Below are 18,270 nucleotides of genomic sequence, written 5' to 3'. Positions count from 1 at the left end.
AATTGGTCCACCTGTAAGTTAAAATAGTGCCAGCCTATTCAACATTCATCATTAATGAGTCGGACTAAAAAAAGGACTGGTGAAGATCTAAATCTTTCTGTACGACCAAAAAATTAAATAAATAAAATTAATAATAATATTAAAAACGAACAGATTTATGATAGACCTAAATATTGTATACCTTTTTGGCAGGACCCCGGGCGGGACACAGCTGAAAATTCACCGACCTAAATTCCTTGCACACTTTTTGTGTACCCACAAAAGCTCAGGCACTTCAGGTGGTGCAAGGGCAATCCCTAACCCTCCTGGATCCAAGTTGAGGCATATCATCACAATTATATGAGAAATAATAATGTATTATCTAAATTAATAATTATTATCAGAAATACAAGACCAGTATCAAATGTATTTTCTCATGGAACTTGTTTTTGATCCGTTAGTGGTAAAGCGATACGTGTGTCAGATTGATTCTTGAAGATAAATGAACAACAAGCGGTATTACAATGTCTCATGTCTACTTTCATTTGGACACTAGACGTAGTAGGTAACAAAATATATCAAATTACACACATGATTTCTATTACTTTATAGCTGTATAAAACTGAATTAATGCCGGTTTGATAGAAAATAATAATACCATAATTCTAGCACAGTGCCCTCTAGAGGAAGAAGTAATCACGTAACGTCACAAAATACTCAATTATAATACAGTATTAGAATATACCAATAACAGAAAAAAATATTAATTGAAAAGGTGTTTAATTGAAATGTGGGTGATGTAAGGGAACCATGATCTCCTGAAATAAAATTACGCCATGCAATTACAGTACCTTTAAAACAATATACAACTGTAAAACTTTAAAAAGTTTTGTAGTCGGTGTTTGCGTAAGATAGAAAGGACACGAGTTCCTTGTTCCCTATAGCGCCTCAGCAACCGCATTTTTTCAATTTACAAAAATTAAATGCGATTTTCTTTCATCTTGAACAATTTACTATTTAAACTACATATAGGACTGTCTGAAAAAGTATGTGAAATACATTTTTTGAAAATGAATACATTTTTAAAAGTATATAGGCCTATTCATATTTGATCGTATATTTTTCGTTAATGATGTTCAACTTGCTATGCCTTATCTAAATGGTTTACACAGAATATACTTTACATCAAGCCCTTTTCTAAACATTATAATTAAAATTTTTAATCATTATACAAACATTAATAACCACACCTTACGCAAATTCAGTATAATCCTCAAATGCATTAAAAAAATAAAGTAGGCCTAACTAATTAAGGTGGTCAGATATTTTGTCTATTTTTTGGTTAAAAATGCACGATCATGACTTAAATATCACCTCAAATTTCGTTTTTTTTTCATTTGTTTTCCTATTATTATTATTAATTTTCACTCACTATCGCCTGGCATAAACAACTTGTATAGCGCCACCTATTGACAACACAAAATAAAACTCAGTGAAAGCAACCAACCGAGATGGAAGTCGTCTGCTACTCCCAGCCAATCAATCTATTTCAGTTCGGACAGAGAAAATACATTGAAGTGCCGTACTAACTCACGTCCCAGTTGGGATTCCGTGCGCAGTTGCGATGGCGGCCTTCTCAAGATTGGGATTTGCTATACTTTTTTGGATAATATTTGTTTTTTCATGCCCTAGGACATTTTGTAAAGAAGGTATGTATTTTAGGGCTACAGTTTGGTGAACTTTTTTGTTTAGTTAGTGGGTACTCAGTCGTGGTTGGAGCATATAAGGTCCCATTCATGGGGTAAAACTTTTCATCATTCAGGTCGAGACTACACTGTACACACAGGTTAGGACCAGTCTGCTCTTGTACTTACATTCTCCACTAAATGTTTAAATTATATTATATAATAGTATATTAGTTTGTTTTCAACATCCATTTTAGTTCTATAGATGTATAACAAGGGATGTTCCCTAATACTAATTAGGAATACTAATAAAAAAACAAACATCTGATCTTCAACTTCACTGCAAAAAAAAAGTATGTGGGTGTGGACCCTAGCTAGGCTCTGTTCTAAAACATAACCCAACAGAAATAGAATGGAATAAAAGAAGCAGAATTTTATGATTCTGTTTAATTTGTTTTCTCAAAAACAGAATAAAAAATGTATCCTTGTCTTTGATCTTCTATTCTGTCTGTCATCAGTAAAGCCAACACTTGATATTAAAAATCCTAACATTGCTAAAAACTGAGAAAAATCTAGGTCAACTTAAATTAACTGAATTTACATAGATATATTTGTTATTGAATACTTATATCACAATCATGGCATTTTTAGAATGAAAAGATATGTTTCCTTAAGATGCACTTGAATCTTCCATTAACTTTAATGCAAACAATTTTGCATATAAAATAACAAAATATGATATGGTTCCCACAATAAAATCTGTTTTACCTATTAATTGTGTTTTTTAAATGTGCCTATTGGTTTTTTTTAATATATATTTCTTTATGCACATTTTTAATCCATTGTACACAATACACACATTTAGAAATTGCTATAAGCATCATTCTAATGTTTTTTATTGTTAATTTATCCCTTATAATATGGTTCTGTTTATTATGATCCAAATACCATCCTTCAAGTGGAGCTAATGATAAAACAGCTATGTTTATCGACAAACTTCCAGCCTCCAACTTTAATTGGACTAAGAACCCTTTTTTCAAGACTACTATACATTATAAAAGCACTAAATTGCGATGTATTTATATAAACCACTATTCTTATCTTTCAATTCAGTTATGTTATCATTTAAGTGTGTAATATCCCAACTAAATTTTTATGAAAACAGATAAATGCTATATAGGTCTATAGAGTTGTGATAAGTTGAAGAATATGATTTATTATGCTTATTGTAGTTTGAAGTATTTATAAACATTTGTGATAACATAGGTGTTATCAAGGCCAGATGGAATGTTTAACTGGAGTGATAAATTAATTACACCAAGGAAGAATGAAGTGATAAATTAATTACACCAAGGAAACATACCAAGCACATTTCAACAATTTACATATAATTCTTATTATTTTCTATTATATAATTATTATTATAATTAACAAAATCATAATAAGTAGCTTAGCATCAGGGAGGTAAAGTTATTGATTAGATTTTGTTGCTAGACTCTGTTGTAATTGTATGCTCAGTAGGCCTACACTCAGAATTCTTTTCAAATTTGTAAAGTGTTTATAATGTAGATCTAATGTACAACAAAATCAGGCTAAACATCTGACCAAATTCATAATAAACTTGAATTTCTTGTTTCCATAAAGTTAGACATAGATAGTTCACTATAACATTTATGATTTAGATCCAGAAATAAAAACTAAAGCTCTGTCTACACTATCAAACTAGTTTGACAAAATAATTATGATAGTGATATGCCTAAATATGGTAGTGATATGACATCATCATCTCCATATATGGGCACATCACATTTTTTTGTCACATAAAGTTTGATAGTGTAGACAGAGCTTTAGTTTCCATTGCCAACAACCACATCCCTCCTGCCACTGTTATTTTATTAGCTAGTTGACAGGGGGTAAATAAAGCTCATTAAGTTAGGTTAAAAATATTTTCTTTTATACTGAGGAAAGAAACTAGATTTATCTTTCAAACGACTTTAATAATGTCCCCCCTGCATAAAATATATTTTTCTGTCAATGTTTAACTGTTCAACTCATGGTAAATTCCTTATAATACTAATAGTTACAATAATTCTTGGTATAAAGTATTACTAAACTGTTTTATCATTACAGAATAATTTATGATCCATCATGTTGGACCTAATATACTATTTTGCTTTCAACTGTTAAAATGTGCATAATTTTCAATGAATATTGATGGTTAAATAAAAGAGCAAATTGCAGAATGTTTTCTGTATTAAATTGTCCACTTCTGTCCTCTTAACCCAGAAAACAGTAAACTCTAGTTAGACAGCAATGTTCCACTTGGAATTTACAAATTAACATCAAAATATATTATCGAATAGATGCAAGTTTTTAAAATTAGAATGATTTGCGTGGTAGTATTTATGCATTTAATGTAATATTTTTCCAGCACACCTACTGTAGAACATTGTGGAAAATTTGTGATTGTATAAGGAGTGATTCATTGAGACACTGGTAAAGTGTACATTATGTTGATTGAACCGCTGTTTTAAACAATGGCAATTGTGTTGAAATTAGCCTGCTATCCACATTGCTTCTGGCAGGTTAACTCATTACATTTTTGTGTTAAGCTTTCCACTCAGTCATTATTCTTTTTGTATATATTTTTCTTTTCTATCTAATTTCCTAAACACATATTTCTTATTTGCATTACTGTACAACGTTCATTTGACAGCCATTGAATATTTAAATCAATGTTAGTGATATTCTATCATATTTCTTATTTGGTTTTATGCTATATTTTTATAAATTCTATAATTGTAAACCTGTTAAATACTTAATATTGTTAATTAGTTTAATCAATGATTTATAGAAAGTTAAATCAAATTAAATTTGTTTATGATAAAATAAAAATAATATTTTTTTTTTGTTACAGTTTCCATATATGATTCTCAGGATTATGCAAGTTTAGATTGGATTATTTATCCAAAAACAAATACAACAGGTCAACAGGTAGGTACTAAATGTTTGTTGATTGTTTTACACTGACAGTTTTAAGAAATTTGTGGCCATAATGTCAAAGTAAAGGCGAGGCCTGTTTCTGCTGCTAGCAAATAATAGATTTCATAGCAGCAAAAATGGCACAAATTAAAATAATTTGAATGGCGTTCTCAAAACAATTAAAAAGAAAACATTTTTCAGAAATAAAATTATTAAAAAAAAATATAGGCCTAAGGTTATTCATCATTAAGGTATACAGCAGAAACAGGCACTGGAGGACCACATTTTAATATCATCTTTGTAATTCAACAAGGTACTTATTATGAAGTCCTAGTACATGGTATTATTGCCCATAAAAGAATGTTTAGATCAAAATGATTTACTGCTCTCATAAACTAAAGTAGCACATCTTTGAACCACTAACATTACAATTAGCAATCATTAAAGTTGAAAAGTTTAGTTTGCGAATTCCTTTTAAAGTAAATATTAATTTTTCAGTCTGAAAAAATATTGGTTGCAGGCATGATGTTAGAATAGGTAGTTTGAGGAATTTATTATTATTAGTGGAAATTTATTTCCTTTAAGTATTATCAAAAAGATTTGTTTTACTTTACAGAAAAAATATTCACTGAAAACTTAATTTATTACAATACAGTAGACAGAATGACCACATATTATTTGATTGTACAAAACTAGACATTAAAAAACATTCTAAACCAGTTGATGCTGAAAGAAATACAAACGTGAAAAAGTAGTTTATTTCGTGCCTGGCTTCCTATCTAAACGAACAATAGACTATTCTCTTAGAAGAGCAAGAGATATAACTTGAAAAGTAGAACATTTATTGAACACCTCTCTCTACAAATGGTATAGTCCGTGAATCATTCCCTCAAGTGGGAGCATCTCCACAAACCACCATCATCCATTGCTCCTCAAGAAGAATAGGCTATTGTTGGTTTTTGCATGGTTTATCCAGTGTTGGCACTCATTGACTACCAACAACCTCACTGTTGGTTTGTGTATTTTTTTGTTGTAGTACTTTATTTGAAAGCCAGATTCTTAGCTTGAATCGCAAAGATTTCTACATATTCATTTTTTTTTTAACCGAGACCCTGGTTCTGTGATCAGTAACATTAACCATTTGTCTTGGTTGCATTGACTCTGTCTGAAGGAATACCTGTGTTTTGGACCTTTCTTTGGTCAATAGCCAGCTACTCATTTAATTAAGACCAAATTAAATCCATTGCGATCCAGGTTGTGAGCATTGAAGAACTATAGTAGATTATCAGGTTTGAAAGCGATTAGAGTTTACATCCATTTACAATTGACAATTCAATAGCCTGGGAGGTGATGATAATAGAAGGCTTTAGAATCAAAGGCTTTCAATAGATAATACACAATCATATAGATGATGTTACATTGTGTCTTTATACTTATCTATTAATTGTAAGCTATAAGCCTAGTACAATGGATGACTTTTCCAATTAAAGGCTTTCCAATTGGAGGAAACTTCATTCATAGTTGTAGCCTTCCTATAGAAAAATTAGGTCTTATACTAAGATATTTAAAATTTTAATAATTTTGTTATATATTTTATGGTGTATATTGTGATTAGATTTACTTGTGCAATGTATAAACAGTATTTAATTAGAAAGAAATTCTTCATTTCCAACCTTTATGATTGATGACAATTCATACCCATTTCGTTGTTCCCTTTTACTTTTACATGGGTTGTCCATCCAATTCTTGTTATTTATTTAAAATCCAATTTTATTTTTATTTTTATTTATTTATTGACTACTTTTGAAACATTTATTATATATACTTTTTGAATTATTTTTTTTCTGGTGGAACCGAGCTTAATTATGTTTCTCCAGCATAAGTGCATTCTAATTTTAAAAAAAAACTGTAATGTTGTTTCACAATGATGTATCTTAATTTATGAAAATAAATTGAATTGAAAAAAGAATTGAATAAAGCTGTAGCTTATCAGATACATAAATGAAACATTTACAGTGAACTCATTATTGTATTGTTATTTTCTATGTACCATTCATAGAAATAAATGTTTATGAAATGCTAAGTCTAAATAGTAAAAATAATATACAGTAGCCTTTTACAGGCCTTACCATTTAACAGATAAAAACATAATTGTATTTGAGTTATGATCAATTCACTTATTCATAAACAAATACATTAAATAGAGACAACTACAGTAGGCCTACCTGTTTTACATTTTAAAATATGATCAGTTAATTAAATAATCATTCAATGAATAATTGATAACAATAATTGTTAAACATTGCACTGCTTTGAATCTGAAAATAATAATTTATGGAGTATGTGTAGATATTTTTCAAGAGAGCCCTAACATATGGTATTTATAGTCTGTTAAAAATATATAGAAAAGTAAATAATTTCATTTTAACTGTAAAAAAGGGTGTGCAAGCCCCAAGCGCAACACCCCTGATTCTTAGTCAGTTCTTTCAATACGTAACAATAAAATGGTTTTTAAAAACGTGTAGCTCTATGCTTTGGCACAATTCACTTATTTATATTTACAACATAAAATATGCGTACAAATATATTGGAAAACATGTTTACGAATTGTATTCACAGCATATTTTATCTTTTAATCTACTGTATATCCCAGCAGTTAGCAAAGATAACCACTCCATGTTTGTTTATGTACAACTCTCTCTTATTGCATGAAATTAAAATTAACAATGTAAATGTTTGTCATTTATTATCATCAGTATGTTAGAAACTGATTTGAGAAATTCGCATACCACATGATTAGATTAAATTCTCTGCTCTAAGATTGAAGTTAGACCACTTCACAACTAATGAGAAATTGGACAGATAGGGGAAATGTTAATTGCTTCTGACAGACTGTGAATGATAGTCGTTGGTGTGACTAGCCTCATTGCGTTTTGACGACTTTTCTCAACGTGTGCTGGATTAACGTCCAGACAGCGTACGCACACGAAAGTGATATATCACTGCCGTTATATTAGCACTGTTAATTCTTAGTTATACTTTGCGATGTATTGCGTTCTCGTGCATTAATGAGTTCATTTCAATCATGTGTTGTAATTTTAGCGTAGATGTTGGTTTGAATTTCTCTGCTTATCAACTGTTGAGTGCATAAATTAGTGACAAGATCATCATAGGCGCTTGTATAGTGTTCGTTACTATAAACAAGGGACCGAGTATTAACTGTTAAACAATTTAATATAACTGGAACCATAAAATTTACTTCAGTAGAATAGGTAACGGTGTAGACTTCATTGCATTTGTATTGTTTTAGTGCTTGAATATATTTTTAAAAATCGGGCATTCAGGTGAAAATATGTATTATTTATTGTAAAGATTTCAATAGGCTATTCCCATGTCCTCTTCATTCATATTCTTGTTATTACTCTTTATTTCATCCTTATACTTGGTATCTTATTTAGTACACAGACCCATGTACACAACTGACCATTAATTACCTCATAATGGGATTTTCAATATAATATAATGTATAATTTTTAGTTCTAGCTCAAGTTACTACAATAGTATGTCAATAATTTATATATTTATCATTATTTGTTAAATTATCAGAATATTTTTTCCTATAATGTTTCCCTTGATATCCTTTAGGTTGCAAATGTTTCCCTTACCACTCAATTAATTTTAGACTGATGAAAGATTCAGCTAAAAAAAGCCCTAACTACTTCCAACAATCAGCAATGCGTTTATCCCCAGGGACCTGTTATACAGAGCTGTACCAATTCAATACTTACAATAATTGGAGTTAAGTCTGGCTAATGTATGGGAAGGGAAAAGAGACATGAACTGTTAAAAGGAAGTTCAAAGACTTTGTATTAATACTGTCTAATAAAATTAATAGTTTCTGTAGTCTGTTTATTATCAAAGCAAGTGTGGGGGTATTTGAAGGACTGTACATACAATTCATCTGACTTACTGTATCAACGTCATTATTCAAGGAGTTAATCAATGAACTTTCATTTATTGTTCTGTTTCTGCTGCGAAAAAATTAACGGTTATTAACTTTGTGAATAAATTAACCCCAATTTCTTGGCAGAAGAAACAGGACAAATTAATTGTAATGAAATGAAACCTAACCTGAAAATAACGGTTACAAACACTTAATGGACTTGTATGGTGTTAAAACACCATTTAACCAGTTATTACTGTGCAACATTTAGCTGCAACACAAAATAACTGTTATTTGATTGACAATCTGTAGTATCTTGAATGTTTGACCGCCAGATCACATTGCATTTTGGGTTAACATTGTTATTACCAACCAACCAAAACGGTTTATTTGAGACCAGAAATGCGGTTGGCCTAAAAATTAATTTTTTTCAATATTAACGGTTTATTGGCTATGCAGCAGAAACAAACCATAAGATATTATACAATACTAAACTATAATAGTTTATTTCAAACCATTAATGTTTAAAAAAGAAGTAGAACCCCTATTAAAAACACACTTTGGAGCACAAGAAAGTGGGTGTGTACTGAATAGGGGTTAGTCACAGTGTTAAAACCTTGGTTGCCCCTTGTTTGTTTCACAGGATAGTGAACCCTGGATAGCAGAGTCTGAAAGTTTTTACTGTAGTCCTATATTATTAGTTTATTTCATATGCCTAGCCTACCTGGATAAACCGATATAGGCCTTTGCCCCTACAAGTGGATAAAGAGTATAAAAATCTTGAGCACCCCTTCAAGGTACCTCTCCATTTTACTGTATATCAATTCAGGCATAAATCTATAATCAAACTTTTTAATTTAACTAGCTAATAGTACTGCAGTCTACGCCTAGCTTACCTGGATAAACCGACAAAAAGTGGAAAAGAAAGATAAAGGCTATTGTCGGTTTATCCAGGTAAGCTAGCACTTATAGACTAACACCACTGTTATTTTGTGTAATTTTCAATTCTGAATGTTGAATAATTGTTATAATATCTTTTAAATATGAATAGAGGCATTTCCTGAGGGTTATAGATACAGTATTATTATTAGGGTGACATATATCAAGTTTAAAACTTGTCATTTAAATCACATTAAATCTCTTGAAAGCCATTAATTAATTGATTAAATTACAGCTTAATAAATCAAATTTGTACCCTTTATAAAAAGGCAATTAATGTTAAAACGTATGACACTAAAATTTGTTTTCAAAGTTTTAATTTGATTACACTGTAATGTGTAAAAAGTAGCTCTCTAAATATTTTCAGTAGAATATTGAATTTTAATTGCATCTAAGAAATTACTTATTTTAATTACCTAATGAAGAGATCAATATAACAGATCGTATAATCCATTAAATACACAATGATCTACAAACTTGTATAATCACTTCCATTATCCATTTGCGTTTTATCCAAATGACCTCATTCTGGTTCTTCTTGCGTATGTTAAAAATATATTTTTATATACTCATGAAGATGGACTTCCGCATGTCAGCAGTTCAATGGTTATAAATTCTTTTGTAATTATTAAAAAATATATTGGAAATATACTACAGTACTACTTTTCGCAGTGCAGGATTCTATACGTATCAAGTATTTAGCATAGTTTTCACATTCACTCCATACTATTATTATGATGAATGACAAAATAGAAGGCAAAAATATCTTTATGCTGAGATGAAGGAATTGAATAGGCAGTAGGAGATTTAATGTGCAGAACTCAGGTGCAGATCCAGGAGGGTTGCACTTGGGGCAATCGCAGGTCACAACTGCGCAAACCATGTGCAAATTAATATTGATTAGATCCCAACTAGAACAAGAAAAAGAGAAATTTTGAAATTACTATAAGTTTGCCTTTTTTTGGTGAAAAACTTCAATTTTTGGGAAAATTACAGATTTCACAATACAAGACCCAAAAACCCTATGCAAACTCCTCCAAATCTATCCTCATTTAACAGATAAAATAAATTTATGAATTATATTTGATTTTCAAAAATACTGGATACGCCCCCTGGAACTTGCTAGTAAGCAGATGAACAAAACTTGATACAGATTTGAATAAAACTACTTGAATATTAAAAAAAAAATAATATATATATATTATAAATTTAATAAAATAGAATTCAAAGGTAAGACCTACAGTAAATAAAACTAATCTGAAAATGACTGTAAACACACATGTAGGTCATACCACAACCTCAAAATTCACATATAAACTTGTTTTACTGCGAAACATAGTGATACTCATTGTCACCAGATGAGTAGATTTCCTGCCAATTCTGACTTAATATTTTCAAGTATCTGATTACAATCCGTGCGGATACCGAGTGCTAAGTTGGAGCTATAAACACTGCTTAGGCCTAGGCCTACTTTGCAGAATGAACATTCGCTTATTTCGGTCACTTACTGGATATATCGGCCAATTTTTCGCACTAGTGAGGATTAACACACTTGTTTATTACAGTAAAATTACTTTAAATGAGATCTACAAGATAGAATGTCCACAACAGTCTATCCACTATACCATTATGTTCCTTTGTGGTGTTCTGTTTTATATACAATGTATTAAATAACATCTTTATTGTTGTCTTGTGTATTATATGTAAACTTTCTATGCTATCAGCTGTTTATGTTTATAATTTCAATCAATTATTAAAAACTAAATTTTTATTGTTACCTTGGGCCAAATGATAATGAATGTACTCTGTATAAAGAATGGTATCAATTGTCTATCTTTGTATTCATACATTAACAAAAAAATGTATATATTGCCGAATAAACTGTTTAAATTAAAAATATGTTTGTTATATCAACTGCATTTCTGCTTAATTTGTGCTCCCTAATAACTGTTTAAATCAATGACTGGTCATCGACAAAAATACCCACACTATGTTAGAAACATAGCGATGCTTTCAACTTTAATAGTATCCTTAAAATTTACATTAATATTTTCAGAGCAGCCAGCTAGGCCTTGTTATCCTAGGCGATTGCTTACTAAATGCCTAAATTTCAATGGTAATGTGTACTGTATTTTCTTTATGATTTAGGACGTATGGGCTGCTTATACTACATTAACAATAGTAAGAAAAGGTATAATAAATACATTTCGGTGCTTATTCATAATCGGTATTCATTGTTTATTGGCATCTGTTTAGCACAAAAGAGCTATCGACAAACCACTGCTAAACAATAAATAACTGTACATACAAGGGAGAGTTATAGGACTCCACCTATGACATTGACAGTAATGTATAGGACAAAATTAGGACTTTCATAAAAAATCAACCTGCATGATTTTTCGACTTGCGCACAGTCAAATTAGGTGAAGTTGACTTAATAGATTTAATTATAAATATTAATTCATTATATATTATGATATTATGAAGATCAAACAATAAGTTTTCAACTATTTATAAAGTCATCAACTATTTATATAAGTCATCATGGAGAGAATATGTACCCAACAGTTCGGCATTTTTTATCCCAGTTATTTATCCTCCTTTTTCTATTCTAAGACTCTAAGGGCGCGTTTATACAACACGCATATTCAACACGCCTACGAGAAGTGTGTTGTATAACATTGAAGAGATTCCGTGTAATGAGATTTTAATTGCAAGAAAGGCTACTTGGCTGAATCCTAAAATTTTGTGGATTCCCGTTGTTTTGACCTCTCGTTAAATAAAAGTATGGGCTATGAAAATGTTGACCAAATCTAGTAGATAATTGTGCTTTTTTTGCATATTTTAATCGACTTAGCACTTAACATTAACGATAATTAAATGTTGGCATAATTTGGCAAAATGTAGCATAGTTTTATCCTAATTCTAAAACATTTTTTTTTTCTAATTTCAAAAATCAATAACTGAATAAACTAAATTTTAAACGAAATCATCCTTTATTAAAATTCTTAATAAACTCATATTAATTCATAATGCATGCGAGTATAGGATTTGAACTACGGTACAACACGGTATTACGATTTAATGTATAACTGCAAGCAACACGCTAAAAATGAAAGACGTGTTCAATTTTAGGGTGTTGTATAAACACAGCCTAAGTCTTTAATATTCTACTAGTTTCAATAAAGCAAAAGCGAACATGCAGAATCTTATCATGTTACCAGTTGTTTATAATAATTGATAATGACATGATTGTCACTTGTATTTACTCAATGTTGTCACATGTTTTATGACCCCGGACTACTAGACTGTAGTCTGGAGATGTGGGTAACGCAGCAATCTAAATCTCCATATTAGGCTGGACATGTCAATTGTCGGTTGTTAAACTCTTGTCTTATTGACCGTTAAACATGGTATTACACCGCTTCCATCAGTGCTGTCCACCAACCATTAACGAACAAGTTATATCATGTTTTATTGCTTTATCATAAACGACAACGGTTTGTCGTGTAATTATCCCAAATGATTCGTACAACTTAAAAATAGTTCATAATAATCATTGTTCATATGGCTTGAATCTCCATTCAACGATAAACCAGTGCCGTTTAAACGCGATAATATCTTTCGTGTAACCATTCTACGTGTGTTATTCCCAACTGCTTGTTAGAACGGTATCTGCCACCAATTTACATGTGCTTTGAATTTCTTTGTGTTTTTTCATATCTGATGAATCACGCGTTGTCTCACCACTGTGCACGCAATATTTTTGGTACAAAACCCAAATGATCATGTTTGTAATTACAGCCAAATTTGTCAAGTGAAAAACTTGGTTTAATTTAATTTTAAAAACATTTTTGTTATCATTGTATCTTGTTTTTGAGGTTTTTTTCTGCCATGTTAAAGTGGTTAATTTGCACTGGGTTTAAATACCTGTTGATCGTTTTTATCAAGGATCGCAGACCAGAAAACTAAACTATTGTGTACGCATGATATACTGTAAGGACGGATCTAGGATGTCAGAGCCAACAACTAAAAACCAAAATAGCTGCATAAAAGTTTTCAGCATCTTTGCTGTAACAAACATCCTGCCTGTATTATTGTAATTGTTTGACAGTACTTTAAATTGGTATCATTTCTATACTAGACTGATGACTTTACTTTGGCAGATTCACTGATTTCAACCATGTTGAAATTATGTAGTGTTTGATAGTACAGTAGTTGTTTTTCTAAAAGTGTCTACCACAAATTAGCAAAACCATTCAAGGATGTAATTAGAAATATATGTGTATGTATTATAAAAAAATGAATACATCAATTAAATATTTTGTTGTTTATTTCATGCCTATAGTATACCTACATAAACCAATAGTACGGTAGTTTGTAAAATTGCACTTAATGTATAATTTTACAAAACTTGTGGACCTGTCGTCGTTCTGTGATAATTACATTATTTATATCTGAGGTGTCATAATCATTTCTAGATTTATAAGGGCCGCTTCTGGGATGATCAGGCATATTTTGAATAGAAATGTTTAGTGTCAGATATGAAGATTTTACAAAGATATGTTTATGGAAAAGCGCAAGCAATTAGAATTCAGTCAGGTGATGTTTAAGCTATATGTTTCGGGTGATTTTATAAATATATTTCTCTCAACCTTGATTTCGTGTGGCATCACCGAGATAAATTTTGTTGAGGCATTGCCTTTGTATGATTTAATATACAAATGCTATCCCAATGAATTGAAAAAAACATTGATAAAAAAGGTAACGATAGACAACCGGACCACCGGAAGAGAGTCGTGGAAAACGATTAAAACAACGCAATGACGAAGAGTGTAACTTGATGTTGATGATCCCAATTTCACAACTGTATGCACACCACACTACACATGCACATGAAATATGTAAATTACTCTACACATGGCATTGTCATGGCCTGGTTTACATCTAAAGCAATTGCAATAAACTTACATCTTGTTTCTTAGGTTTTCAACAGTCTACAGAAGCTAATGTGTTGTTTGTCCTCAATTTGCTTAATTAAATAAATAATTTAGGCTAATCTTTTGACAGCTTTTTTGTCCCAAATGAGTATGCTATGTGTTCTGTCTTATTTTCACTAACACTCCTTTCATTTGTCAAATTTGTCTCTTTACACATTTCATAATTATATTGACATCGTAATCTTGAACTCCATTGATATAGTATTGTCAGTGCTTATTGGCATTCCTTTAACTATTTTATTACAACCATATTCTGGATAGTGAAAATCACAATCTTATGAAAGTGTTAAATAAAGGTTCTCTGGATATTTGAATGTTGATTTATATAAATCAATATTAATCACTCTTGAAAACTCAATCCCACAGACAATTGAGTTTGCTTCAAAGAACCTGTTTCTGCTGCAAAATAAAATAGCCGATTAATAACATAACAATATGAATATTACCCCCGATTTTCTTTGCAGCAAGGAAAAAAATGGGACAAATTTTCAATAACGTAACGTAAAAACACCCAAAGGATTAGGGTTAGAATTCCTTTGAATTGGTTATCGCTTTGCAACTTTCATCTGCAATACAAACAAATTTTTTTTGATTGACAGCTGTAGGCCTAGTATCATGAATGTTTAAACGTCCGCATTGCATAACGTTTTTGTCCATTGTCCATGAATATTACTTGGGAGCACAAACTTACCTTACGATCATTGTATATCTAATCATACTATACAGATTAAATTAAAGCAGTGTGAAATCATCCACATGCTGAATCTGTATTTGAACATTTCCTTCAGCCAGAACTCGGAAACTTCAATTTCTTTAAACAATTAAAATTAATTTACCATTTTTACCATGTACAGTAGCTGGACTAATGTACATGTGTGACTGTGGTTCTGTTTCAGCTATAAAAAAATAACCTGTTATCAACTGTGTGAGTAAATTAACCAAATTTCTTGAAAAAGTTTCAGTAACCAGTTAAATTGCACCCGATCGATTCTAATACCATTTAACCAGTATTGCCCTGTGAAACATTTAGCTGCAACACAAAATAACGGTAGACAGCCGTTGACCTTGGGTCAACTGAACTGCAGTAACGTTTGAATTGACCGCCAGAGCCCATTGCATTATGGGTAATACTAAAGATTTCCATCGATGACCACACTGCTTTAAACAGTATTTAGGAGCAGACAGAACAGAAATGCAGTCGATATGAAAATTATATTTTAAATCTATGTTGAAATAAACGGTTTATTTATTTATAGTCTAAACATTATTATCAACAAATTGCAAATTAAAGGCAGTGCATCGGTATTACTATATTAGTAACAATAAATACATACAACTAGCATTTAAAACAGTTGAAGTATATTAAAATATTATTTGTATCAATATTGTCATTAAGAGAATATAGACAGGTCCTTTGTGATAAGTCTGTATTCATAATGTTACACATGAGCCAATGATTGTGTTATCACACCTGGACAGGTGTCCTAAATTAACATCAAGGGAATTCATGTAGTAGACTTACTAGTCCATCTACAATAAAAGAAAATTACAATATTATAGTATTAACAAACAACACTAATGTGATTTTCGCAGTGAAAAGTGGGTCAAATGTAGATATTTCAACTTTATAATACTATTGAAAACATAATACCATTGTTAAATTGTATAACAAAATAATAAAATTATCCCTTTAAAATTTCCTAAAAATGAAAAGAATCTTCGCTGTATGTAGTCAGCATTCCCAGTCAATGTCTATGTCTAGAAATATAGGTACTGTATAATAATTTCTTAAATGTGTTGTACTTCCATTGTATTAAAAAAAGATGTACTGTACTTAAAATTATATTAATAATTATGTATTAAAACAGGTTGGTGAAATATTAGAAATTGTCAAACAATGCCTCTGGGTGTTCTGCATTATTACATTAATCATATGGGAATAATAATAATTCCTTAGAATACATTCATATATCATGTCCATAGGGAATGTTATGTAAAGTGCAGCTTAAAGGTCCTAATAAATAAGGTGCCAATTGATAAGAGGGATTTAATTGAGAAATGGGGATAATGAATGATTGCTACAAACAAGAGGATATATATAAGCCTTGAATGGAAATGACCCTTTAACTATATAGTATTTTTGTATTGCCATTTAATATACATGTAGGCTGTGTCTTATACAATAAAGTAGATGGCTCTATAATAATGTCAATATCTGAACTCGTTAAGTAGTTGGCAATCAACTTATACATGATCATTCATTGTCTATGTAATGAACATTGTCACAATGTCCCTGTTCATTAGTGATAGGGTATTGATGCGAAAAGCACTGAATTGATATCTCGTACCTTTTTCCATGCTGTTTCGTCATGTCTTGCACTTCGTTCCAGATAGTTCTAATGTCAAATGAGTTCCTATCTTTAATACATAGTATCCTAATTTTTTTTTCACAATAGTAACTGAAGTTTCCTAAAGAAAGTGTTTTTCTATCTCAGCTTCTTCACATATAACATATTCTTTATTCATTAAAAATAAAATGAATAAGTTTTCAAGAATACTGATCATTAGGGACTCGTAGAACAATACAATTTGACAAGACAGTGACACTTATGAAAATATAGTTGACACCAAATATTAAAAAAATAAAATAGAATTAAACATGAATGATAGAAATTATTAAAGTAATTAAAGAAAGTTAAAAATATTTAATTATATACCAGTACTGTCATGATTATAAATTATTTATGCTATAGAGTAACAAATAAAAAAAATTTTTTCCACTTCATTCCCATTTTTTGGGTTGCGGTTTGACATCAAAACAACAAATTATAGAGGCAGATTATTAAAGTACTGTGGCCTATAAATATGAGAGGACAGTCATAGTCAAAATAACTGAAAAGTGCAAAACTTAAAAAAACATATTTTGCATTTATAAAACCTTAATCATGAAAAGTATATTTACAATTTATATTATGACATATGAATAATTTAATATGAATCCAATTTTCCTGAAAATTCTGAATATCACATGGTACATTGTTACATTTTCTCATTCCGATTTTGATGAGGAAAAAAACAAAATATGTCGTAACTCATCTGAAATGTGATCCAATTCTACCATTAAAATGATTAATCCCCGGCAACCATCAAAATGATTACTGAAAATGCTAATACTGAGAATGTCATTTATGCTTGATATTTATGGTATCACAGTACATAGTGAAGGTTGGGAAAGTTCAAACAGCTTCTATATAAAAGTCACCATTTTGATTAGAACATTAATTTTGATCATCCTCAAATTAATTAAACTAAATGGTTACATGATAAATTAAATTTATTATGTGTTGTGTCCGCCTGCAGGAGAATATTTTCCATAAACATGTTTAAAAAAAAAAAGATTTAAAACTGTGTTTTTACAGAATGACATTTTCTTGCGCTTTAAAAAAATACAGAACTGATCTTGAAATGATTTTTTAAAAACTCTATAGATTTTGCTCTTGATCCCAAATAAGTGTAGTCTCTCATTTGACTGAATTAATCCACAAGAAATAATGTGGTGCGGTTTTCGCAACAAAAGGGAACATTCTCTGTTCAAGCCACTGGGTTGTCAAAGGCCTCTGCCTAAAGTGGTCAGATTGAAACCTTACCAATGGCTACGGCCCTGTGGTGGGAACATTTGACTACATCCCGGTACTCTCTGTGAATAAAAATGTCGTAGTATACATAACCAATTACAGTATCA

At 30.5% G+C, this 18,270-nt stretch overlaps 1 protein-coding gene across 3 annotated transcripts in view; it reads left to right on the top strand.

The window, feature by feature from the left end:
• Positions 1 to 1,526: 1,526 nt before the first annotated feature.
• LOC144858728 (ephrin type-B receptor 1-B-like) overlaps positions 1,527 to 18,270 on the top strand; it is a 141,541-nt gene continuing 124,797 nt past the window's right edge. For all 3 annotated transcript variants that reach the window (XM_078714827.1, XM_078714828.1, XM_078714826.1), the window contains exons 1-2: positions 1,527 to 1,688; positions 4,582 to 4,658. In XM_078714827.1, coding sequence (XP_078570953.1) covers positions 1,604 to 1,688; positions 4,582 to 4,658 — 162 coding nt within the window. In that variant the 5' untranslated portion in view covers positions 1,527 to 1,603. The remainder of the gene's footprint in view (positions 1,689 to 4,581; positions 4,659 to 18,270) is intronic.

The sequence above is a fragment of the Antedon bifida genome, chromosome 2 (assembly GCF_963402885.1).
Source record: "Antedon bifida chromosome 2, ecAntBifi1.1, whole genome shotgun sequence".
NCBI lineage: Eukaryota > Metazoa > Echinodermata > Crinoidea > Comatulida > Antedonidae > Antedon > Antedon bifida.
The sequence above is the reverse complement of the archived record's forward strand: the minus strand, read 5'-3'. Positions and strand labels throughout refer to the sequence as shown.